This window comes from Chlorocebus sabaeus, chromosome 25 (assembly GCF_047675955.1).
Source record: "Chlorocebus sabaeus isolate Y175 chromosome 25, mChlSab1.0.hap1, whole genome shotgun sequence".
In the NCBI taxonomy this organism is placed as follows: Eukaryota; Metazoa; Chordata; class Mammalia; order Primates; family Cercopithecidae; genus Chlorocebus; species Chlorocebus sabaeus.
In genome coordinates this window covers 24208835-24233178 of record NC_132928.1, presented here as the reverse complement: position 1 = coordinate 24233178, position 24344 = coordinate 24208835, and the positions used below count along the sequence as shown (strand labels likewise).

The 24344-nt window shown below is 53.3% G+C and overlaps 1 protein-coding gene across 5 annotated transcripts in view; it reads left to right on the top strand.

Annotated features, from left to right (window-relative positions):
* Window positions 1-19668, top strand: part of TMCC2 (transmembrane and coiled-coil domain family 2) — a 45198-nt gene extending 25530 nt beyond the window's left edge. For 3 of the 5 annotated variants that reach the window (XM_007988754.2, XM_007988755.3, XM_073011566.1), the window contains 3 exons: window positions 14727-15661; window positions 16882-17017; window positions 17575-19668. In XM_007988754.2, coding sequence (XP_007986945.1) covers window positions 14727-15661; window positions 16882-17017; window positions 17575-17886 — 1383 coding nt within the window. In that variant the 3' untranslated portion in view covers window positions 17887-19668. Of the gene's footprint in view, window positions 1-2407; window positions 2662-3424; window positions 3623-14726; window positions 15662-16881; window positions 17018-17574 lie in introns of those variants that run through there. The other 2 variants (XM_037985657.2, XM_037985658.2) reach the window with 2 other exon arrangements.
* Window positions 19669-24344: the final 4676 nt, after the last annotated feature.

Below are 24344 nucleotides of genomic sequence, written 5' to 3'. Positions count from 1 at the left end.
CCTGCCTCAGGCTTAACTTGGATGGGTGGAAAGAGTGAAGCCAGAGACCCCCTGCCACAGCTCAGCTGCCCATCCTGTGAATTGATAGTGACCACTCTGTGTCACTGAGATGTGGCCTCCATCTCTGCCAGGCCAGAGAGGAGGCAGCCCAGGGGTGTCCAAGACTGATCAGGAAGTGCAGGGGATGCGGCTTACTCCACAGCTCCTTTTCTTTGCAAAAGAAGAGCTGCTTTGCGACTGGTGTCCTTTCAGAGCCCGCTGCTTTAGTGCCCTTGGCAGCTTTTCCCAGGTGTGCCTGCCACTCTCTTAACTTTGCTCCTGATGGCAGCTACTTCTTTGACTTTTTCTGTTTCAGACCAAGTCTTCCAGGTACTATCTGGAATACTGTGGTTTGTGTATGCATGTGTACATATACCCATGGTGAGGGAGCTTCAGGACAAGTCACCGATTTCAATAAAACTTAGAAAGTGTCATGCGTTTGCACAAGGGTCCTGGGAGATAATGGTCCTGTGTACCATTTGCAGCTAGGAGAAGTGAGACTCAGTTGCACAGAGTCTCCAAGCTTGGCTTATTCACCCTCTCCTCCATCTCCTGATGCCACTGGTCTCACTCTGTAAGGCCGCCTCACCCAGGCTGCTGCTTTGTAGTTGCTCCTGCCTCCTTGCAGTTGTGAAGTGGCATGGACAGAACGTGGAAGCTGCATAGCTAGCGAGTGGCAGGGTAAGGATTTAGACCAGGTCTTCTGACTGCCAAGCACTCTGTGGCCACTGAAAAGCTCATCCAGTGCCCAGTGAGCCCAGCTCTGGCACATCTTCCTGCCAGACACATTCACCTTAATCCCCTCTCTTTACACCATCTTCCCATCACATTTGTGGAAACCGTCTCAGCGCCTATAGTGACTTGACCAAGGCCACTTAGAAAGCATGGAAGTGAGTCTCGCACCCAGGGCTCTACAGGGCATTTCCCACCATGCCACCATGCTTTGGGCTGTCTGTTCCCCACCCCCACCACAGGAAGCTCTGTGTCCTTGGCAGATTTGGGAACACGTCTCATGTATAAAGACGAGAGCAGGCTCAGAAAAGCATTGCTCTCCTGCTAACTTGCCTGGCAGGCATCCCCCTGGTTCCTGTTTGCTACTTTTCTCCTAGCAGACTATTGGTTCCCTCCTGACCCCGTTTCCTGCTGTTCAGTTATTGTGCTGATGTGTAAGCCGCTCTTGGATTGGAGCTAAAACCTCCCGTTAGGGAACTACGAGGTGCCTGTGTTGGGGGCACCTATCCCCAGTTCATTTTGGTGGTGCAACGTGGCCTTGCAGGAAACTCTTTCTGTTGCTTCTGAGCCCTCCTGATCCCAGGAAGCACAGAGAGACCTACCATGCAGAGTGAACCCCAGGGCTCTCAGCTCACTCGGCCCCTCCCCACCTGTCTCCTGCTGCCACTGCCTTCTCTTCCTTTTCCTCTGCTTAATAAGAAGAAGTTAAAAATCTTAGCTTGGGCTGGTCATGGGCTTACATGGGCTCACACCTGTAATCCCAGCACTTTGGGAGGCCAAGGCAGGCAGATCACGAGGTCAAGAGATCGAGACCATCCTGGCCAACATGGTGAAACCCCTTCTCTCTACTAAAAATACAAAAATTAGCTGGGCATGGTGGTGCGCGCCTGTGGTCCCAGCTACTCGGGAGACTGAGGCAGGAGAATCGGTTGAACCCAGGAGGTGGAGGTTGCAGTGAGCCGTGATCGCGTCAATGCACTCCAGCCAGGTGACAGAGCAAAACTCCATCTCAAAAAGTAAAAAAAAAAAAAAAAAAAAAAAGAAGGGGTATCTTGAGTATGAGAAGACCAAGCTGTCTTTGTTGCTACCTGAGACAGAACTGCAGTGGCCAGACTGCCTTTCATGGCAGCTAAATGAGATAGATCATTTCATCATTCTACCATGTCAGTGTTGAGGGAGGATCAGTCTTATGCTAGGCACAGCGAAGGGTCCAGATGAACATCAGATCTGATCCCTGCCTTATCATTTAATAGGGGCATAAGACCTATTTACAAATAACCCTTATACAAGAACAGTGCTTGGTGCCCAAATATAAAGTCAAGATCCAGTACCATAAGAGGGGGATCGTTTACAGAAGTAGGAGAACTGCCAGAAGTGTTCCCTGGCCCTACAGGTCAGAGCTGGCCTCAGAAATTGGGACCTATGTAATATGCTTTGCCAGGCTTCTGTGCTCACAAACCCCAAGTCATCAGCCAACCACAAATGTTTGTATAGTTTCCATGAGCCCAGGGTATGAGGACTCCTGATCTTGGTGATTTTGGCTGCAAGCCCTGGCACTGGCTCCCAGAGATAGCACTGGGCCCTTATCTCTTTACACCTTCTTGAATTTGGGACTACCCAATCAACGTGACGTGTGTTAACCATCATTATTTAAGCCCGGAGTCTCTCGCCAGGCTCAAGTGGGTGCAGAATCCACGTCTTTCTGAGCAGTTCTGCTATGGGAAGCTGCCATTAGAGAGATCCAGCAGGCCCCAGGACTCAGCGGGCCACTCACTTACACTGCTCACTGCTCATTGTCCTCAACTGTGGACCTCTGTCCCCCTCTGCTGGCCACTCACAGAATTTCCTGCTGGGACTGTCGAGATGAAGTCCAAGGAGGAAGAAACTGCCGTGAGTTTGCCATCTGTGTTTTATCTTGGGTGTTTTTGCCAGGGCAATGCTGGGGGAGACTGGGAAGCAGAAGCTAGTGCAGAAGTGGCCATTGGTGTCCAGGGCAGAGACTGGATTTCTGGGACAGGATCTCAGGGCAGAAGAATTTCCCTGGTGAGGCTGGCTGCTGTCAGCTTCCTCCAGGTGGTTATTGGAGTAGAGAAACTGCCTTGGAAGTGATCGTGCCTTAAGCCAACGGGCAGGGCAGCAGGGAGAGGAGGAGAGGACTCTGGCTGGAGCTGGCTGTGTTAGGATCTGCTGGGGAGCCCCCCTCCAGGCTCCAGTCTTTTTGGCTTTGGAGAGCTCTTCCCTATCCTGGAAGGCTGGCTGGGAGGCTCACTTCCATTCCAAATCCATGAGACTGCTCTGTTTGTGAGAGGAGCTTCTGATCATGGGAGGCATTTCTGTGAGATGGGAGGGCAAGGTGGAGTGCCTGTCTTCTGGGTGGTTGAAGGATGCAAGTGCATCCTGACATGTGTCCTTGTGCACATCCCTTTCAACCTCCCTTGCCCCCCCGCCACCCCTCCTCATTGGTGTCTGTCATACCTGGGCATCCTATGCACATAACTCACAGTGGAACAGCTGGACCTGGGGAGGGGCATCTCATCAGAGCTTGGTCCTCTCGGTGATCCTCCATGTCTCCTGCCAGTTGGGAAGGAGCAGCCCGTGAGCCCCAGGGGAGGGGGAAATCTCCCAGAGCAATCCGCCCCTAATCCCCAGGCTGTGCCTCAGTCTGGAGATGGCGACTGCAGAGCCTGGGAGCTCAGGCACACCTGCTCGCAGGCCCCGGCTTCCTGGAGCAAGCCCAGTGCTGCCCAGGGTCTGTGACCCCGGGGGCCCGACGCCCTCCACAGACAGCTGGGGCCTCAGAGCTCCGGGCACCTTGTCGCCAGCGCGGCTTCGGGAAACAGTGCTCACACAGGTGAGGCCACTGGTGGGTGGAAGGAGAGAATTTCACTGGGTGGGGTGGAGTTGGGGGATGGAGAAAGGCCTGTTCTGCAGTTAGTCAGGTGGGCTCTGCTTACACTCCAGTCTCTCAGGGAGCTCTCCTCCAGGTGTAGAGAACTGTTTGTGGGTAGGAGAAAGGAGGAGCCTTAGGCTGCCAAATGCTGGGAGAGCCCCTGGGGCTGGGTGTGGGCACCCTGTGCAGGAGGGCAGGTGAACCCTGGCAGAGATGCCTCCAGAAACCGTGGCTATGTGGCACTTCAGCTGGGGCCCAGGCACCTTATTAAGTGGAGGGGTGTTCGTGGTTGTGGTCACTTCTGTCTATGGAGAAACAGTGACAGGGATGGGGATTGTGAAGGTCCAGTGAGCACTGACCCCAGGGAGACAGTGGGGGAGGCCATAAGGAGTAAAATGTTTGGGGACTGAGAGTTTTTAGGGAATTCAGAGGGTGGAGAATGGAGAAAACCTGAATATGAGAGGGTAGCTCAGGGCCCCAACTGGGATCTGTGGGTGTGAGGAGACGAGGAGGGTGCAGGACATTTACTGGACAAAAGTGCTTTGTTCTCCACAGGGCAGATGCTGAGTGGAGGATGTAGTTTTCATCAGAACTGAGGGGTGGCCCTAATGGAAGGGGCTAGAAGCCAAGGGTTAGATGAGAGGGGTATCTCCACCAGGACAAGAGAGTAGCCCTTAGGGTCAGGGCAGAAGGAAGAACTTGCTGGCTGCAGGAGGTGGCAGGTGGAAGCCTCTACCTGGTGTCAGCTGATAATAGGCAGCTGGCTCTACGCGGCCTGGAGATGAGCAGGTGCTGCCTGAAAGGATGAGTGAGTGACTTTGCTGTCTCTCGGTAGTTTGCACCTGAAATCCCCTTGTAGTAGAGCGAGATGCCTTTTAAAGCTACTGAGGGCATGCTCTGCCCCTCGAATCCCCCATGTGGTAGCTGGGGCCTTGCTACGGGGATTTTGTCACCCCGCTGTGCCCCTGGCGAAGTGACTCAGGTCCGTACTGCCCCACATGTGCCCCATTCAGTATCTAAGCACGTGGTGCCTGCCCGCTTGAGAAAAGCCGCTTAGGCTCCCAGGCACCAATTAAACCGATAGGTAGGCTCTTTCTCCACCCCCACCCCTTCGCCCACCTGGGAGCACCCGGGTCAGCTGTGATCACACATCAGAGCTGGAGTGAGCAGCTTCCTGTGCCCACATATCCTCACCAGGAAGGCAGAGAGCCACCAGCCCCACGGGGCTATTCCTGCTGAGTTGAGAAAATGGAATGGGGGAAGCCTGCGACCTCAGGACCAAGGGTTGGAATAATTTTTCCAGCCTGCTCTTGCTGGAATGTTGGGTTGGTACGGGAAATGACAGGTTCCTTCTCTCCCAGCTTTACTGTAAGGTCACATGACCTCTTCAGGTTGAAGGATTTTAGCTAGCCATAGGCTTTCCTCTCCATCCTAGTCCGGTTGACCTCCCCTTCCATCCGGGAATGAGTAGAAAAAGGGAATCTGAGCGTTCTTTATCCCGAGAGGGCCACTGAAATCAGAGTCACGGGGCAGCAGTCAGCAGACTGAAGCATCTCCGCTGAGTCACCCAGGCCTGCCAGCCCTGGGGCCACACTCGCCTGCTGGGCTCTGACCCACTGGAAACCCAGACCTTGCTCCCAGGAGCCGTGTTCTGCATGGGCCTCGGCCTGCTTGTCTAGACCCATAGACAAGCCAGGGTTGACACCTGACTCCATTGTCAGGATGACTGGGCTGCCCTGCTTTCCTAAAGGGAAGCATAGGAACCCTCAAAACTTTTTCTTTGTGTTTTTTTTTCCATCTAAGAGTGACCTTATATTGTCTTTCCAAATCCTGAGCAGATGGTAACAAGAGAAGGCTCCTTCCTCCCTGTCAGCCTGCTGTGGGGACCCTAATAGGTGTTCTTTGTGAGTCTGGGAAGGGGCTGCCCGCCTCAGAAGGAGGGTCAGAGGCACAGATCTCTTGTGCAACTGGGAGCACAGGTATAGAGCACATGTTCCTTGCAAGTGGCAGCTGTTTCTGTGGTCCATCTTGAAAACTGCTTAATGCATTTACATTATGAAGAAAGAGAACCACGATTCACATTTCCCAATTTACATAGCTAGTGCCCTTCCCCTCCCTCCACAGAGCTTCACTTAAGCCTGGATACTTTCTGTCCCAACTGTGTCTACTGTGTGCCTCCCGGATCTCAGGGATCCAGGCTGCTGGGCTAGTGTGTGAGAGGAAGCACCGGTGTCCCATGTCCAGGTCCGGGTTGACACGAGGACACTGAGTTCAGGCCCTGGGAGGAGGTGGGAGCCCCAGGAAGGCCATGGGAGCCAGGGCTGGGAAGCCCTGATCCGGCAGCTCCTTATAATCTGGCAGAGAGCCTAATCCAGCTTAATTTAGTGTTGTGAAAGGGGCCAGGGAGGTGAGTCCAGAGTGCCACCAACGCCATGTGGAGGGGAGCCCCTAGGTGTGCATGGGCTGAGGGTAGGTCTCACTGGAGCAGGAAGAGGAATAGGGAAAGTTGGGTCTTGGACACTTGAGAGAACATCCCAGCTGTGGCTCATCCAGACATTCATCAGCACTTCTTAGCCCCCAGCCTTTGTGTGGAGCAAGATGTATGGCCCTGATTGGTAGGGTCCCTGAGCAGGGGGCATTCTGGTGTGGAGTTGGATCATGGAAGAAGCATGACTCTCACTCCACAGTTCTCCTCTTAGAGCTTGCCCAGCCCATTCACAGGGATTAATCTGGAGTCAGGTACCTGTGGAGTGGCCAGCCTGTCTCAGGCAGGAGGGGGTGGGGTGAGGAGGTCATGGCATGGGGGCCACAACTCCAGGTGTGGTGCTGGTGGCTGGGCATGGATAGAGAGCTGGGTAGCATGGACCAAACAGGACTCTGATGGCTTGGAGAGAGGAGCAGTGGTGCCTGTGTAGCCCACCTGTGTCCTGCTTTGGGCTGGGGAACCTTGGGCATTTCTGCCTACTGGTGACTGGGGGTTGAGTAATCTGTCCTGGTCTTCTTTTTAGTCAACCAGCTGCACGACAGGGGGATTAGGAGTGTGTCAGGAAGAGCTGCTGCTCTACTAAACCTGACACGGTGAGCTGAAGGACCCAGAGATCCTCCTGCAGACCCACTCTGTAATGGGACAACGGTGGGAGCTGCGGCCCAGGCCAGTGGAGGACCCCGGCCTTCCCCATCCAGTTGTTGAAACATCACTTCCATCTAGTTCCTAAACATTTTCAGCACCCCCAAGGAAACCCTGTACCCATTAATCTGTCACTCCCCATTCCTTCCCCCACGCTCACCCCAACCCCCTGGCAACCACTAATCAGCTTTCTGTCTCTGTGGATTTAACTATTCCAGATATTTCATATAATGGAATCATTCATTATATGGCCTTTCTTGTCTGGTTTCTTTCACTTAGCCTAATGTTTTTGAGGTTCACCCATGTTGGAGCATTATCAGCACTTTGTTTCTTTTTTTTTTTTTTTGAGACTGAGTTTCGCTCTTCTTGCCCAGGCTGGAGTACAATGGCACGATCTCGGCTTACCACAACCTCCGCCTCCCAGGTTCAAGCGATTCTCCTGCCTCAGCCTCCTGAGTAGCTGAGATTACAGGCATGCACCACCATGCCCGGCTAATTTTTTTGTGTGTTTTTAGTAGAGATGGGGTTTCTCCACATTGGTCAGGCTGGTCTTGAACTCCTGACCTCAGGTGATCTGCCCGCCTCAGCCTCCCAAAGTGCTGGGATTATAGGAGTGAGCCACCAGGCCCAGCCCCGGCACTTTGTTTCTTTTATGGCTGAATAGTATTTCATGACAAGACATACCACATTTTTGTTGACCCATTAATCAGTTAATGGACATCTGAGTTATGTCCTCCTTTTGGCTATTGTGAATATTGCTGCTGTGAGCATGTGTGTACAGATCAGTGTTGAATACTCATTTTCAATTCTTTCGGGAATTGAAAATATCTAGGAGTGGAATTGCTGGGTCATAAAGTAATTCTATGTTAATTTTTCGAGGAACTCCCAAACTATTTTCCATATCAGCTGTGCCATTTTAGGTACATTGCACAAAGCTTCCAATTTCTGCATATGTTCACCAACACTTATTCCTTTTTTTTTTTTTTGAAGCAGGGTCTCACTCTGTTGCCCAGGCTGGAGTGCGGTGGTGTGTGTGTTCATAACCCACTGCAGCCTCGAACTCCTGGACTCAAGCCATCCTCCTGCCTCAGCTTCCTGAGTAGCTGGGACTATAGGCACACACCACCACACCTGGCTCTTTTTATTTTTTGTATACAGGTCTTGCTGTGTTGCCCAGGCTGGTCTTAAACTCCTGGGCTCAAGCAATTTTCCCATTTTGGCCTCCAAAAGTGCTGGGACCACAGGTGTGAGCCGCTGTGTGCAGTCCACTTACTTCCTTTTTAAAAATTACTAGGGTCTGGGCTCGGTGACTCATGCCTGTGGTCCCAGGTACTTAGGAGGCTGAGGTGGGAGGATTGCTTAAGCCTGGGACGTCCAGGCTACAATGAGCCATGATCATGCCATTGCACTCCAGCCCAGGCCACAGAGTGAGAACCTGTCTCAAAAAAAAAAAAAAAAAAAATTACTATAGTCATTCTAAGGGTGTGAAGTGTCTCTTAATTTGTTCGTATTTGTTTCTAAGCACCTGCTTTATGCCCTTTACTCAGTGTTTCCTCTCCTCATTGTGATAGCTCTCAGCTGGTAAGTGACAGAGCCAGGATCTAAATCAGTGCCCAACTCCAACTTTAAAGCCCTTTCCTTTACATTCCGCAGGCCCTGTATCCTGTCTCATCGCTGGTCTTTTTGGCAAATCTTTTTCGTTTTCTCACCCTCTGACCTGTTCCAGCACTCTGAACAGCTTTCTCATCTTTTTCTTGTTCACTAATTTTCTTTCCTTTGTTAAAGCATAATCCCTCTTTGTACCTCTCCCTGTCTGCCAGTTTCTTGGCTCTGTTTACCTTGGTTGCCCTCTCTCCATCAAGTCCTGAAAGGCAGCTGTCACCCTGGGTATGTGTGCCGCGGAAGGCAGGGCATGGAGAGCTCCCCGCCTTCCTCAGACACGCCAGCTCCCTCCACGAGGAAGGAGAGCAAAGTAATGTTTTGTGATTGGAGACTCAACAGCAGATCCCAGGCGTTGTAAACCTCTGTGAAGGGTAGGAAAAAGCTGGTGTCCTGCTGCAGGACTCCCAGGCTGGAATCTTGACCCAGGGGTAGAGAAGAAGGACTGGCAAGAGGATCAGGATCTCAGCTCAAGGCCACTCCACACACCAGGCCCAGGAGTGTCTCTTCTCTCCTTCGTGGGGATTTCCCAGCCAGCTCCAACTCTGCTTCTCAGAGTTGTAACTAGACAGCACAGCCTCTCCGGGATTTGGAGGTCTTGGGTTCCCTCCATGGATGGGGTAGAGACTAAAGATCCTTGAGGGGAAGGATGGGGGGATGTCTGCTATTTCCTGTTAGCATGCAGGATGTTTCCCTTGTTCTCCAAACTGAAATAACCTTTCCTGGGTTTGGTCAGTCTGTGTGAGAAGAGGGCAGATCCGAGTGAGATAAATGTGAGGTTTGCCCCAGAGGGAGGCTACCCCTTGCTTGATTTGAGGAGTGTCTCAGTGCAGTCTGGGGCTCCAGGCAAACTGCCTACCTCCCTGTGTCCTTCTTTGCATCCCTGATGGGCGGGGTGGGGACTGCGGGATCTAAGGAGGAGGCTGGTGTTGGGGAGAAGCTCTTAGATGCTTTCCTGAGGTTGAGCTCCAGGCTACAAGCAGGGATGAGCTCAGTCTCAATTAGGATCTCGTGGTGAGTCCATAGTAAAAGTCTCCGGTTGGCAGGGGGAGTCATTGAAGGAAGTTAATTCAGATGGAAGTGGTTGCCAAGGTGTTCCAGCCTTAAAAGCAAAAACCACAAACAGGATCTTGGTATCTCCCACAGAGTGTTCCCTCAAGCACCTCCCACCACCTTCCACAACACACACAAACCTCTTCTCTCTCTTGTTCTCAGGTTTGCACACATGCATGCAGGTACACGCACATACCCCTAAGCATGAGAGGGGGCTGGGTGGGCAAGGGAAGTCTGCATGGAGACCAGTAAGATTAAGGGTTACCTCCAGTGAGGAAGGCTGGAGATGTCACTGTGATAAGTCTTCAGAGGTGATTTTAAATGCTGTGGCCAATATTTGGACATTTCTAAGGATTTGCACGCCCTCAGATGTGGAGAAGGCAGGATGGGGCTGGGGAGAACTCCTTTGTTTTTCCTTGCTCTCTCGGGGTGTAAAAGCCAACAGTCTGGCCAAGTGCAGCATGGCTCAGGCCTGTAATCCCAGCAATTTAGGAGGCCAAGGCAAGAGGATCGCTTAAGCCCAGAAGTTTGAGACCAGCCTGGACAACATGGCAAAACGCTGTCTCTACAAAAAAATAACACAAATTAGCCAAGTGTGGTGGCATGTACCTGTAGTCCTTGCTGCTAGGGAGGCTGAGATGGGAGGAGCACTTGAGCCTAGGGAGGTCAAGGCTGCAGTGAACTGTGATTTCCTTACTGCACTCCAGCACTCCAGCCTGGACAACAGAGTGATTCTGTCTCACCAAAAAACAAAAAAAGCCTGCAGTCTTAGCTGTATGAAATTCCAATTTCATTGCTGTGGAGTGAGGCTAGGCTGTGGTTGACAACCACTGATTAGACTCTCTTGCTTCCTGAAAAGGTGGCAGAGGGCCAGCTCTCCTAGCCAAAGGTATCTTAAGCTGTGGGTCTGTCAGAGCTACCCAGCCCTCCAAGGTGAGGTTAGGCCCTGAGTTTTGGAGCCAGACAGGATTTATATTCTAGGTTCTTCACTTACTAGTTGTGTAGTCCTGGGCAAGTTATATCTGTAGGCCTTGGTTTTCTCTCCTGTAAAATGGAAATAATAGTGCCACCCATCTTGTGAGGTTAATACTGGGATTAAATGAATTAATAGGTGTAAACACTTAGAGACAAGTCTGACGTATGTCAAGAAATGTTAGTGTCTGAAGGAGATTGGTTCCAAGACCCCCTGCAGATACCAAAACTCCAGATTGCTTAAGTCTCATACAGTAAATGGTGTAGTATTTGCATAGAACCTACACACATCCTTCCTTTAAGTCATCTCTAGATTACTTACAATACCTAGTACAATGTAAATACTATGAAAATAGAAAATAGTTGTTACACTGTTTTTTTGTGTTTTTTTTGTTGTTGTTTGTTTTTGAGACAGAGTCTCTGTCACCCAGGCTGGAGTGCAGTGGTGCAATCTTGGCTCACTGCAACTTCCACCTCCCAGGTTCAAGTGCTTCTTCTGCCTCAGCCTCCCGAGTAGCTGGAACAACGGGAACACACCACCACACCCAGCTAATTTTTTTTTTCTTTGAGATGGAGTCTCACTCTGTCGCCCGGGCTGGAGTGCAGTGGCACGATCTCGGTTCACTGCAAGCTCTGCCTCCTGGGTTCACGCCATTCTCCCGCCTCAGCCTCCCAAGTAGCTGGGACTACAGGCGCCCGCCACCACATCCCACACCCAGCTAATTTTTGTATTGTTAGTAGAGACAGGGTTTTGCCACGTTGGCCAGGCTGGTCTCGAACTCCTAACCTCAGGTGATCTGCCTGCCTTGGCCTTCCAAAGTGCTGGCAGGTGTGAGCCACTGCGCCTGGCCCCTGTATTTTAAAATTTGTATTATTATTATTTTAATCCATGGTTGGTTGAATCCATGGATGTGGAATTCTCAGATATAGAAGGCCAACTATAATTGTTATCCTTATCCTTTTCCAAAACATTTGGAATTTGAGAAAAAGAGAAGAGCCCAGAGGCCATAGGGAAAATATGCCACCTTTCTGGAAGCCAGTGGAGCTGAGTCCTCCACAGGGAAGAGAATAAAATGGGGATATGTTCTGTGACTGGAGACTGACCCGCTCAATCCAGGCATTGCAGACCTTCGTGTCACCAAGGAGGTGTCCAGGCCTCCATGGAGGGACAGAAGGAGCTGGTGTCCTGCTGCAGGACTGTTAGACTCAAGTCTGGGTCCTAGGGTAGAGAAGAGGGGTGGGCGAGGGAGCCAGGGCTTCAGCCCAGGCCTCTGCACCCACCATCAGGCCCCAGCTGTTTTTCCCAGGAGTGTCTCTTCTCCTCTCATTAATGGGGATTTCACAGCCAGCTTGAACTCTGGTTTTCCATTTGTAAGCCAGAAAGATGCCAAATCAAGGGAGTAGAGGGCCAAGCTGCCAGGAAGGAGCCACGGCAGGGGGAGACTTTGCTATTTTACACTCCCGTATAGTCCTAAAGCACTTTTGCTTTTCACAGCATTTCACATCCATTGTTTATTAGCTCCTCCCACTCTCCCCCTAAGTAGGTGGGACAGACTCTCTCCCTGTTACAAAGATGAGCAAATGGCAGTGATGCAGCCAGACTCAGAACCCATTTTCTAGATATTCTTTCTCCCAGGAAGAGAGTGATAGAGAGCTGGGCATCTGTGGAAAGGGCAGCAGCTTTATAAGAGAGCCAGATTCTGTAACATCAAAGGCCGTGTGTTGCCTATAAAACTTAATTTGGGGCCGGGCGCGGTGACTCAGGCCTGTAATCTCAGCACTTTGGGAGGCCGAGGCGGGCGGATCCCCTGAGATAAGGAGTTCAAGAGCAGCCTGGGCAACATGGCGAAACCCCATTTCTATAAAAAATAGCTGGGCGTGGTGGCACATGCCTGTAATCCCAGCTACTTGGGAGGCTGAGGCAGGAGAATCACTTGAACCCAGGAGGCAGAGGTTGCAGTGAGCCGAGATCACACCATTGCACTCCATCCTGGGCCAGCTTGATTGCAGGCATTTTTTCTCCCAGGGGAAAAAAGGGATTACGCTGCCCAGAATCAGACTCAGCATTTAGTGAGTACCTTCTGTATGCTTCGCACTATGCCAAGTGCTTGCCAGACATCATCTTGTATAGCCCTCACAAAAGGCCTGAGAGTAGCTATGATTACCCCCCTTTTGTCAGCGCGGACACTGAAGGTCAGGAAAATGGAGAGATGGGCTTTTTGCTGTCACTGCAGGGAACAAGGCAGGAGGAAGCAGCCTCATTGCAGGGTAGGGTTTTAAGTCAGGCTACAGTGACAGTTTGACCTTGGAGCAGATCACTTAAGGGAGACTGTGGGTATGAAAGGTCAGAAATTCTGAGAAGCAGAGTCCTGAAGGTATGAGCACCTGCTGGGAGGGCAAGAGGGGATGAGGGGAGACCCAAAGCAAACATAAGAGGGAAGTCCTGACTTCAGGAGAGATTAGGGACGGGGTTGTGGTTGTCCCCAGCATCCCCGGGGGAAGTGTAACCTGGAAAAGCCCCAGTGGAAGCCCACAGAGGAGCCGCCCTCCCCTGGCTCCTGAGTTTGGCAGGGCTATTGTTTTCAATCATGTTTCCCAATAACTTTGCACCTTGGCAGAATCAAGCCAAGTGACTTATGCCTGTTGTTGGCAGGGACTGTTTCCAGTTCCGGTGCATGTTAGACTGGGCCACTTTCTTTGTGTTTAACCCCTTCCCCCACATATATCTGACCACACCCCTGCCCCCTCCCATACATACTAAGGGCGAATGATCTGACCCAGCCTTGCTTGGGGTGTGCTATGTGTAAAAATACATGGGGTTGAGCCATTTCCTGCTGCTTCCGTTGTTGCATGGCGATAAGACACTGGGGACTCAGCTGTGGACAGAAAGATCCTCCAACAGGCTGAGGGGAACCAGGAGCCAGGGGAGCGGGGCTCAGGCCTCCCTGCTTTCAGCCCACCTTACATTTCCCATCTTTCCTATCTCCTGCGACCTTTTCCTTCCTTTCTCTCCCTCCGCCTCATCCTTTCTTAGTCTCTCTTCTCCTTTCCTTGTCTCTCCAACTTTGGTGCCACCCTGATGCACTCAGGAAGCCTGCCCGCCTGGTGGGGAGTAAAGGGGGCTGTCATTTCCTTCCTACGCATTCACCCTCTGCAAAGCTGGGCGGCTGGTAGCCTCAGGCCCCCGAACTGGTCCCCGCTTCCCTTGGCCTGTGAGTTCCTTCTGGGGCTTTAGTCCTCGGGACCTGGCCAGCAGGGTGGGGGTGGGGCATGCTCCTTTCTCAATTCTCAGAGACTAGGAAGGACTGGGGGCTCCTACCATTATGAAGCGGAAAAGGTTACCAATGACTCTGGAGAGCCATAAGGTAATGGAGGGCCCGGGAGAGCTGTCAGCAGAGGCAGGGTGGCCCACCGAGCTGTGTTAGTGAAGATGGGGTGGTGAGGGCAGGCAGGCAGGACACCAAGTGTAGGCTTTGGTCAGCCCTGAGGGAGAGGCCTGGGAGAGGCCTTATGAGGCGGTTGAGTCCAGAGAGAAAAATTGTCTCATTCCTCAGAAATCTAACCCCGTGACTCCAATGAGGCCTCAGACCTGCCCTGTCCATGTACTGGAGCTTTAAGAGTTCTGGGCTGGGGCTAGGCGCAGTGGTTCACACCTGTAATCCCAGCACTTTGGGAGGCCAAGGTAGGCAGATCACTTGAGGTCAGGAGTTCGAGACCAGCCTGGCCAACACGGTGAAACCCCATCTCTACTAGAAATACAAAAATTAGCCAGGCATGGTGGTGGGCGCCTGTAATACCAGCTTCTCAGGAGGCTGAGGCGGGAGAATCCCTTGAACCAGGGAGGTGGAGGGTGCAGTGAGCTGAGATCATGCTACTGCAGTCCAGCCGGGGCAACAGAGCGAGACTCTGTCTCAAATAAATAGATGAACAAACGAATAAATAAAAGAGTTCTGGGCTGGAAGTTCTGTCCTTTCCTGGCCGTGTGTCCCTGAACAACTTGCTTGACCTTCCTGGACCAAAAGAGGAGCAGCTCTGCCTAGACTGCATTTCAGGGATGCTGTGGGGACTGGGTAGAGTGCAGGTGTGAGAGCCCTGTGTAAGTGGCTGTCAGGGAATACTGTTCTCGTGGTGGCTGTCTTCTTTTGGACTCCTGCATCCATTTTCCAGCTAGAAAAACCAAGTCCAGAGGCATCCAGGGGCACTCCTGTGGTCTCAGGGTTTACCCATGCTTCCTCTGCCTGCCTCTTTCCGCAGGTCGACAAGGGAGACTTGGTGGCCCTGAGCCTCCCCGCCGGCCATGGTGACACTGACGGCCCCATCAGCCTGGATGTGCCCGACGGGGCACCGGACCCCCAGCGGACCAAGGCCGCCATTGACCACCTGCACCAGAAGATCCTGAAGATCACCGAGCAGATCAAGATCGAGCAGGAGGCTCGCGACGACAACGTGGCAGAGTACCTGAAACTGGCCAACAACGCAGACAAGCAGCAGGTGTCGCGCATCAAGCAGGTGTTCGAGAAGAAGAACCAGAAGTCAGCCCAGACCATCGCCCAGCTGCACAAGAAGCTGGAGCACTACCGCCGGCGCCTGAAGGAGATTGAGCAGAACGGGCCCTCGCGGCAGCCCAAGGACGTGCTGCGGGACATGCAGCAGGGGCTGAAGGACGTGGGCGCCAACGTGCGCGCAGGCATCAGTGGCTTTGGGGGCGGCGTGGTGGAGGGCGTCAAGGGCAGCCTCTCCGGTCTCTCGCAGGCCACCCACACCGCCGTGGTGTCCAAGCCTCGGGAGTTTGCCAGCCTCATCCGCAACAAGTTTGGCAGTGCTGACAACATCGCTCACCTGAAGGACCCCCTGGAAGATGGGCCTCCCGAGGAGGCAGCCCGGGCACTGAGCGGCAGTGCCACACTCGTCTCCAGCCCCAAGTATGGCAGCGATGACGAGTGCTCCAGTGCCAGTGCCAGCTCAGCTGGGGCAGGCAGCAACTCGGGGGCTGGGCCCAGCGGAGCACTGGGGAGCCCTAAGTCCAGTGCACTGTATGGTGCTGCTGGAAACCTGGATGCTCTGCTGGAAGAGCTACGGGAGATCAAGGAAGGACAGTCTCACCTGGAGGACTCCATGGAAGACCTGAAGACTCAGCTGCAGAGGGACTACACCTACATGACCCAGTGCCTGCAGGAGGAGCGCTACAGGTAGGTGCCTGCCCAGCCCCTCCTGCAGTCCAGCCGGACCTGAGATGAGGCAAGGAGCACTGGGTTTCAGACCCAGGGTGTGGAGGCAGTCAGAGGAGCATCTGCAGCGTCCTGGCGGCTGGAAGGGGCCAGCATGAGGCCCTAAGGAGACTTCTTTTTTTTCTTCTTTTTTTTTTTTTTGGAGACAGAGTCTGTCTGTTGCCCAGGCTGGAGTGCAGTGGCACGATCTCAGCTCACTGTAACCTCCGCCTCCTGGGTTCAAGCGATTCTCCTGCCTCAGCCTCCTGAGTAGCTGGGATTACAGGCCCGCACCACCACACCTGGCTAATTTTTTTGTATTTTTAGTAGAGACAGGGTTTCACCATGTGGGTCAGGCTGGTCTCGATCTCCTGACCTCAAGTCAGGGATGACATTAATCCCTTCTTCATAGGGTCGTAAAGATATAATGAGTCCAGACCTGTAAAGTTGAAGCATGTGACTGTGTAACTTGGGAAACTTGAACCTCCAGTCGGAGCTCCTGGGGCCAGCCTGCAACGGAGCTGGCGTCTCTCGGCCTCTCCTTCTGTGTCTCCCTTCGGCCCTGTGCTGCCCTTTGCTGCCCTTTGCTGTGTGCCTCTGCAGTACTTGCTCCTCGCTCCCTGGGCTCACGGGGGCATCTTCTCCTTAGCTAGCACTTTCTCTTTTTCTTCTCCATATATATGAAGGTGTGGAAGATTGAAGGGGAGCCCCACCTAAAAACTATCCACTCCTCACATAATATTCATCTTACACTATTTTGTGCCTTCAGAGTGGGGATTGTGTCCTCCACACCCATGTGTCCCTGGTACGCAGAGAGCATCTGAGCCCAGGGCTTAAGAGCCCAGGTTGAAGTCAGCCAATCCTTAACTCCTCCCTTCATGAGCTGTGTGATCCTAGGCAGCTCCTCAGCCTCCACGCCTCAGTCTTCTCCTCTGTAAAATGGAGATGACACTGACATCTATCTCACGGGATTGTGGGGAGGATCCTATGAGGTCATGTAGGTAAGACACTTAGCACCGTGCCTGCACCTAAGTGCTGTGTAAAGAGTAGCTTCATTGTTGTTGTTAAAATTAGAACAGAGCAGAGCTGGACACGTGGGGTGGGCTGAGTCATTGTTTATTGAGAGAATGAATGAATCAACCATGGGAGAGAAGGGAGGCTCGGGGAGCCAGGACTGGTGTCACTCTCTCTCCCTCCGCCAGGTATGAGCGGCTGGAGGAGCAGCTCAACGACCTGACTGAGCTGCACCAGAATGAGATGACGAACCTGAAGCAGGAGCTGGCCAGCATGGAGGAGAAGGTGGCCTACCAGTCCTATGAGAGGGCGCGGGACATCCAGGTATGGCCAGGGCAACCGTGGGAGGCCCCACATGTGCTGGGAGAGCTAGCAGCAGCCAGAGGTTTAGGATTCTTGTCTCGTGGGGCATGATAGACACAGACTGGCCTGTTGGCCGGGGCAGATAGGCACGTGGACGAAGAGGGCAGCATAGCGGGGGCCGAGTGTAGATGAGCAAGACAGGCCTGAAGCTGAGAGCATGCACTGTGCAGAGGCAAGCCCACAGGGCAAGGGCCGCCAGGCCCCTACCTCTTTGATGGCAGCCTTGCAAATGAGTAAGTGGAGTTCCCAGCCTCCAGCCTGCCTCAAGAGGGAGCTAGCTGGGATTGGGCCAGCTCCTCTCCATCCCTAGTAATCAAGACTCTCATTTCCTAGCATCTTCCCCAAAGAGTCATCCTTAAAGGGCTCTGACCCGAGTTACAGCTAGTCAACCTCCACTCCTCCTGGCCTTTGGAGAGGAGGCTTCGTTATAGGCACCTTCCCAGTGGGGTAGGTAGGTTTTCAGGCTAGGGGTCCTGCCCATCCTGAGCGCCCACATGCCAGCCCCTCTGCCCCCACAGGAGGCCGTGGAGTCCTGCCTGACCCGGGTCACCAAGCTGGAGCTGCAGCAGCAACAGCAGCAGGTGGTGCAGCTGGAGGGCGTGGAGAATGCCAACGCGCGAGCGCTGCTGGGCAAGTTCATCAACGTGATCCTGGCGCTCATGGCCGTGCTGCTGGTGTTCGTGTCCACCGTCGCCAACTTCATCACGCCCCTCATGAAGACACGCCTGCGCATCACCAGCACTGCCCTCCTGGTCCTCGTCCTGTTCCTCCTCTGGAAGCACTGGGACTCCCTCACCTACCTCCTGGAGCACGTGTTGCTGCCCAGCTGAGTGGCCAGCCATGCCGACCGTGTGCTCTCCGGCCCCCAGCTGGCCACTCTGCTCCAGGAGGGACCCTTGGACTTCTTCATGTGTCCAGTTTGGCCTCCTGCCCAAACTGTCCATTCCAGCAGCTCCTGCCCCCTTCTCTGTACTTGCTTCTGTCTGACACCTCCCTGTTGGCCTGAAGGGAGCTTAGAATGCAGCCCTGGCTGGATGTAGTGGGGGCACCTGTGGCCAAGTGGAGCAGAGGTGGACACGGGATTGGATTGTTTTGACTTCTCCCAGCTGACCCTCAGGATGCCCCGGGTCAGGAAGGCCATTAAGAATAAGAGGAGAGGGCTCTGCCTCAACTTGCCTAGGAAAGAGCCCACCTCAGAGATAGCTACGGTTTCCTCTGGTGGAGATGGTGAGGATGAAGGCTGGAGAGTGAGGGAGGAGGCTCTGCTGGCCTCAGAGAACACAGGGATGAGAGGGTCCCTAGCCTTCGGGCATCTCTAGGGCCAGAGAGCAGGCTCAGAGCAGCTAGTGTGGAGCTCAGCATCCCCCACCCCACCCCTCCTCCCTGTAGAGCTGATTTGTGGCCTCCTTCTGGGGCTGGGCTCTGCAGGCCAGGTGGGTGTGGCTTGTGTTTTCCCTGCTGTCCTTTCTGCCTGTACTGGATCTGCTATTTTCAGGGAAAAAGGCCCCAGGGCCCCCCTGAGCCTCACCCTAAGCCCTTAGGCCTCTGGGAGTGCTGTTGGGTTCTATTTATTTATTTATTTGTTCTTTTGTTCCCTACCCATGCTCCCAGCGTCTTCCCTGCTGAGCACCGGGAGAGGTCCTACCCCGTCCTCTCTCTGAGGCCAGGGCCCTTCCATTCCATTTAGCCTCTGGATCATCCTGGCTGGGAGAAGTGGGACCGAGCCACCCAGCCCGTCTCTCCCCAAGCAGCCCTACAGCCAGGATGGGAGGCGCGTGGCCTCTCTTTTATCTGTCTATTTATTTTGTAAGTGTGTATTCATGTGGAGGAGGTCGTTGCTTTATTTTTTTAAGGCTCTGGAGTGTTGTGTATGGTTTCTTTTCACATCCCAGCCTCCCATGGGCACTTCCAAGAAGAGAGGGGATTTCTTGGAAAAGGAGAGAGGAATCCCCTAGAGCAGGGAAAGCAGTGCCTGCCAGCTGTTGTGCACCTTCCTGAGAAATAAATATCCTCTAAATTTTCAAACCATCCTGTCTGGTGTTGGTTGATTAGGTTGTGTCTGTGGGAACCACCAGGTGTCTCCCCACACCCAAGCATTCTGGGTAACAGGCTGGGCGTCATCTGTTGACCTGAGGCCCTCTTCCTCCAGGATCCAACAAGGAACAAGGCATGGCCTAAGTGGTGTGATAGGAGGAATGATATACACCCCATCCAGGCCTTTTGGAGTCCATGGGAGGGCAATTAGGAGAGAGATTTCCATAGCTCAGAGCAGTTGAGCTGCCAGCAGCCTGAATGACAAGCAGCAATGCCCAAGTGGGGCCACGAGAGGGCAGCAGAGTCCTTACTCTAACCCTTTCTCCCGGTGCAGCCCCAAAGAAGGCAGCTGCTGGAGTTAGTTTGGTTTTCTCAGCAGTCAGCCAGAGCACAGAGCACCTGCTCTCCAGGTGCTGGAGCGTGGGCTTGAGTGTAGTGACCAGGCCCTCTGTGGCTGCAGTGCCCACTCCCGGCAGTTCACACAGATGGGCACCCCAGAGGACACTGCACTCCCAGCAGTAATCCTGTGGGAGTTTTGGAGAGGCCACCTGAATCTCCCTGCTGGGATGAAAAGGACATGCTGACTTCCAGCATCGGGAACAGGAGAGATGGTGGGAAATGCACCCATGCCAGAGACCTGGGTCCTGGCCCATAGTGAGTAGATGGCAGCCAACTCACATCTGTCTGCACCTCGGTCTCCACATCAGTGATAGAGGATGTGCGGCAGCTCACTTCGAAGGGCTTGGCCTTTCTGCAGTTCTGTGGGTCTGACAAATCAAAAGTTGCCGCTGTACTTGTAGCCTCCAGCTTGAGGAGACACCAAGAGTCAGGGACAGTGCCATCACCAGATTGGAGAGAAGGCTGTGCTGGTGCCACGGGGGTGGGCATTGGTGGCTCATCCTCACCCTCTGTACAATGTAGGAGTTTCACTAGGTGACCTTGCCAGTGTCTTCCAACAGTGTCATTCCTGGACCCTGCACTCGCCTCCCTTGAGGGCTGCAGGTGGCCTAGAGCCCACATTCCTGGGCTCCAGGTGGGGGGTGACTGCCCCAGTCTGCAGACATTTCCCACATTCCTCCCCAAGGTCAGGTGCCTTCCCTGAATTAAATGTCACTGCCAACCACAGCCCACACTGAAAGGGAGGAGGAAAAGGGGAGAGAGGGTGGCGGGCATGCTCAGCTGCTCCTGAGACTGACAGCGAACAGAGGAGGTAGGGGAAGACCAGCCCCAGCTACACAGGGTCATCTGCAAAAAGGACAGAACACCAGCCTGTGTTTGCCTTATCATGACAACGTGTCTAATAAAGCCCTGCCCATCCGGAACGCTGATGGTCACTGATGCTTCCTTGTTTGTGTTTGAGCCTTCTTGCCCTTTGGAAAAAAGGGAGTGCAGCCCAGCATAGTGGGTTACTCCTGTAATCCCAGCACTTTGGGAGACCGAGGTGGGTGGATCACTTGAGGTCAGGAGTTTGAGACCAGCCTGACCAACATGGTGAAACCCCATCTCTACTAAAAATACAAAATTAGCTGGGCACGGTGGCACATGCCTATAATCCCAGCTACTTGGGGAGGCTGAGGCAGGAGAATCATTTGAACCTGGGAGGCAGAGGTTGCAGTGAGCCAAGGTTGTGCCATTGCACTCCAGCCTGGGCAACAAGAGTGAAACTCTGTCTCAAATTTAAAAAAAAAGAAAGAAAAAGGGAGTACATTGTCCCCACTTCAACCTGGCCTCCTTCACTGGGATTGCCTCCTCTGTTGGGGACCATTCTCCTTCAGAATGCAGGGCCAGCAGGCGGATCCTTTCCAGAGCATCTGTCATGCAGGCCCCAGCCCCTCACCTGAGGGTCTGGAGGTCTCAGCCAGGCTGGTATGCCCCCCTCAGCCTGGGTCCACTAGGGAGGGAGTAGCTAAGAATTCGTGCTGGAATTGGCACATTACTGCTCTGGCAGCACTGAGCAGGCAGGTGGCATGTTTACCATGCCCGTACGAGCTGGCACTCCCTGCCAACCTCATCAAAACTGTAGGGCTACAACAGGTGCAGCCCTGGCAAACAGCAAAGCAGGCAGACAGCACAGGCCAGCAGGAGGTGACTTAACCCTTGCCAGCCCAGGTTACTCTGGAATGGTTCTGAGCTATGGAGGGAGGGAAGGGAGGAGGAAAGACTTGGGGCCACAGGGTGGGAGAGGAGGGGAGCTGTAGCCAGGGCACCTGGAGGGATCTTCGTGGCAGGCTCAATTTCCCCTTCAAAGCCAGGGCCCTTAAGTCAAGTCTGGATCCCAATATTAAGGAGCCAGCAGACCTAGGCTCAAACCCTACTGCTGCTACTCACCTTGGACAGGGTTCCAGCTGTTCTCAGCCCAATATCCTCATCTTCCAGGAGGAATGGAGGTGACATGAAACTGGTTCACAGGCTTGAGTGCAGGAGACTTGACATTCTGCAGATCAAGACTTAAGCACAAGGCCTAGAACATAATGGATTAACCCGAGATTTATTACTGTTCCTCATTCCTGACCCTGTGAGATGTTAAGGTGCAGGAGAACTGTTTAGAGAAGTCTAAAGCCGACCCCACAGGAACATACAAGACCAAGGGTGGCTAAGTGAGCCTCAGCCTCTGACACTGGAAGGCCTAATAGAGGTCCTCAGGGTTCCTCTTCCCTGGGAACCCAGAACCTGCTTATTCCCAGCAACCTCTCCCCTCCCTCGGTCTGGTAGACAAAGCTGGTCCAGTCCCAAGAGGCCAAGCCCCAGCTTGAGAGAGGACTGGATTCGGCCTATTTGACCCAAGATGGCTGCCTCCACCCCAACTCCACAAGTGTATCAGTCTGTGGTTCCCTCCCGCCTCCAGCCCGTGGTCCTGGGTGTGGGGTCTAGGAAGGAGAGCAGGAATCAAGAGGCCTGCTTTTGAGTTGAGACTGTGGAGGTTGTGGGTCTCAGTTTCTCCAACGGAAACATAGGGATAATCATATCCGTGCTGCCCAACTGTTAGGACACCAGTGAGGCTCGTAGGTGTCAAGTATGAGTGCCTGCCCCACGGCACCCCAGGATCTCACCCTAGGGGAATGACCTGTTAGAATGCTGCCAGTCACCTGGGGCCCCAGGGAGGGCTCTGATCTGCCCAGGGACAGGGCTGGGCAGGGCTTGGGGAAGCAGCCAGCAGTGGCCCACGGGCCTGACAGCTTGCAGCCAACCTCCAGATGCAGATGGAAGGGGGAAGCTTAGTCCCCACTAGGCCGCGGGGAGGCATGTGGGGAAGGAGGGGAGGCTGAGACTTGTCCCAGCACATTCGGGCCTGCTGGCAGGTCCTGAGTCACCCAGGCAGCCAGAACAGCAGTCGGGGTGGTGACAGCCGTGCTGCCTCCCAGACACAGGGCCTCCCAGGAGAGCACTCCTGCCTTGGTCCCCCCATACCCCAAGGCCGACTGTCCAGATGAAGTATCCCAGGCCCAGCGGTGCCACCTCAGCCATGCGCCTGCCTCCAGGCAACCATCCACAAAGCTGGCTCTGATAACAAAAGCACCAGAGGTGATTCTGAGAGGTCTGGGTGCCCAGTCTCTGCTCCCTGCCAGCCTCAGCCTGAGCTTCTCTTGTTGCCTTTACTTTGTTTTTTTTGTTTTGTTTTATTTTTAAGTGAAACAAATTATTTCAGTTTAATTTTCTCAGCATGTATCTGGCATTAAGTAGTTTTTATAATTTTTATTCCCATAGGTTATTGGGGAACAGGTGGTGTTTGGTTACATGAGTAAGTTCTTTAGTGGTGATTTGTGAGATTTTGGTACATCCGTCACCCAAGCAGTGTACACTGTACCCTATTTGTAGTCTTTTATCCATCTCTTGTTGCCTTACTTTGATTATTCTTGTTTTTTTTTTTTTTTTTTGAGACAAAGTCTTGCTCTGTCACCCAGGCTGGAGGGCAATGGCACAATCTCGGCTCACTGCAACCTCCACCTCCTGGGTTCAAGCGACTCTTCTACCTCAGCCTCCTGAGCAGCTGGGACTACAGGTGTGTGCCACCATACCCAGCTAATTTGGGTTTTTTTGCTTGTTTTGTTTTTTGAGACGGAGTTCTGCTCTTGTTGCCCAGGCTGGAGTGAAATGGAATGATCTTGGCTCACCGCAACCTCCACCTCCCAGGTTCAAGTGATTCTCCTGCCTCAGCCTCCCAAGTAGCTGGGATTACAGGCGTGAGCCACCACACCCGGCTAATTTGGTATTTTTAGTAGAGTTTCTCCATGGGGTTTCTCCATGTCGGTCAGGCTGGTCTCGAACTCCCTACCTCAGGTGATCTGACCACCTCAGCCTCCCAAAGTGCTGGGATTACAGGCTCGAGCCACTGTGCCCAGCTTAATTTTTGTATTTTTAGTAGAGACTGGATTTTACCATGTTTTCCAGGCTGGTCTCGAACTCCTGACCTCAGGTGATCCACCTGCCTCAGCCTCCCAAAGTGCTGGGATTACAGGCATGAGCCTGTGTGCCTGGCCACTTTGGTTTTACTTACTGTAATCTCAGCTCTCTGAAGATAAGTCTCAAGTAAACACTTTAGAAAGATCTAAGTGTCTCTCTGGCTGGTCTGGAGTTCTGTTCCTTGCTCTCCTGTAGGAAGATTGAGTCCTCTCCATACCACCCTAGGTAAGAGACCATCCACTCCTACCTGGCGCTATCTCCAGCTATTACTTAATTGGGGTCCCTCTGTCCTTTTTCTAGTTTGGGTCAGCCCCAGTCACCCATACTGAGGGTGGAGATGGAGAAGAGAGGATTTCCCATGAAATTGGTCATTAAGTGAACTCATGCAAGAGACAAGTCACCAACACAGACCTGATGTCTCTCTGACCAGCCTCCTCCACTTTAGCTTCTCAGCCAAGTGTGGCCCAGCCAGGCCAAGGGTGGGAAGACCTGAGAGATGGGAATCCGGCTGCTGAGGAGGAAGGGGCCAAGGAGGGGTTCCCTTCCTTCTTCTTCATTTTCTCCTCTGTTGGTCTTGAAGCTCTTATCATGGTTTGGTAGCCATGGAGTCCAGGTTTGTGACCCCCAAACCACCCAGCTTTAGGTTCAATTAAATTCAAGAAACTTGGTCTTGAGCTCCGGCTCTGTGACAGGCAGTGGAGACACAGAGGAGCAAGACGTGGTTTCTGCTGTCATGGAGCTCACGAGCTAGTGGGGACAGACAGACAGACAGACAGACACACCCACCCACCCACACACACACACACCCACCCCCCCCCCCACATCAGTACAGAGGCAGGCAGAGATCAATACT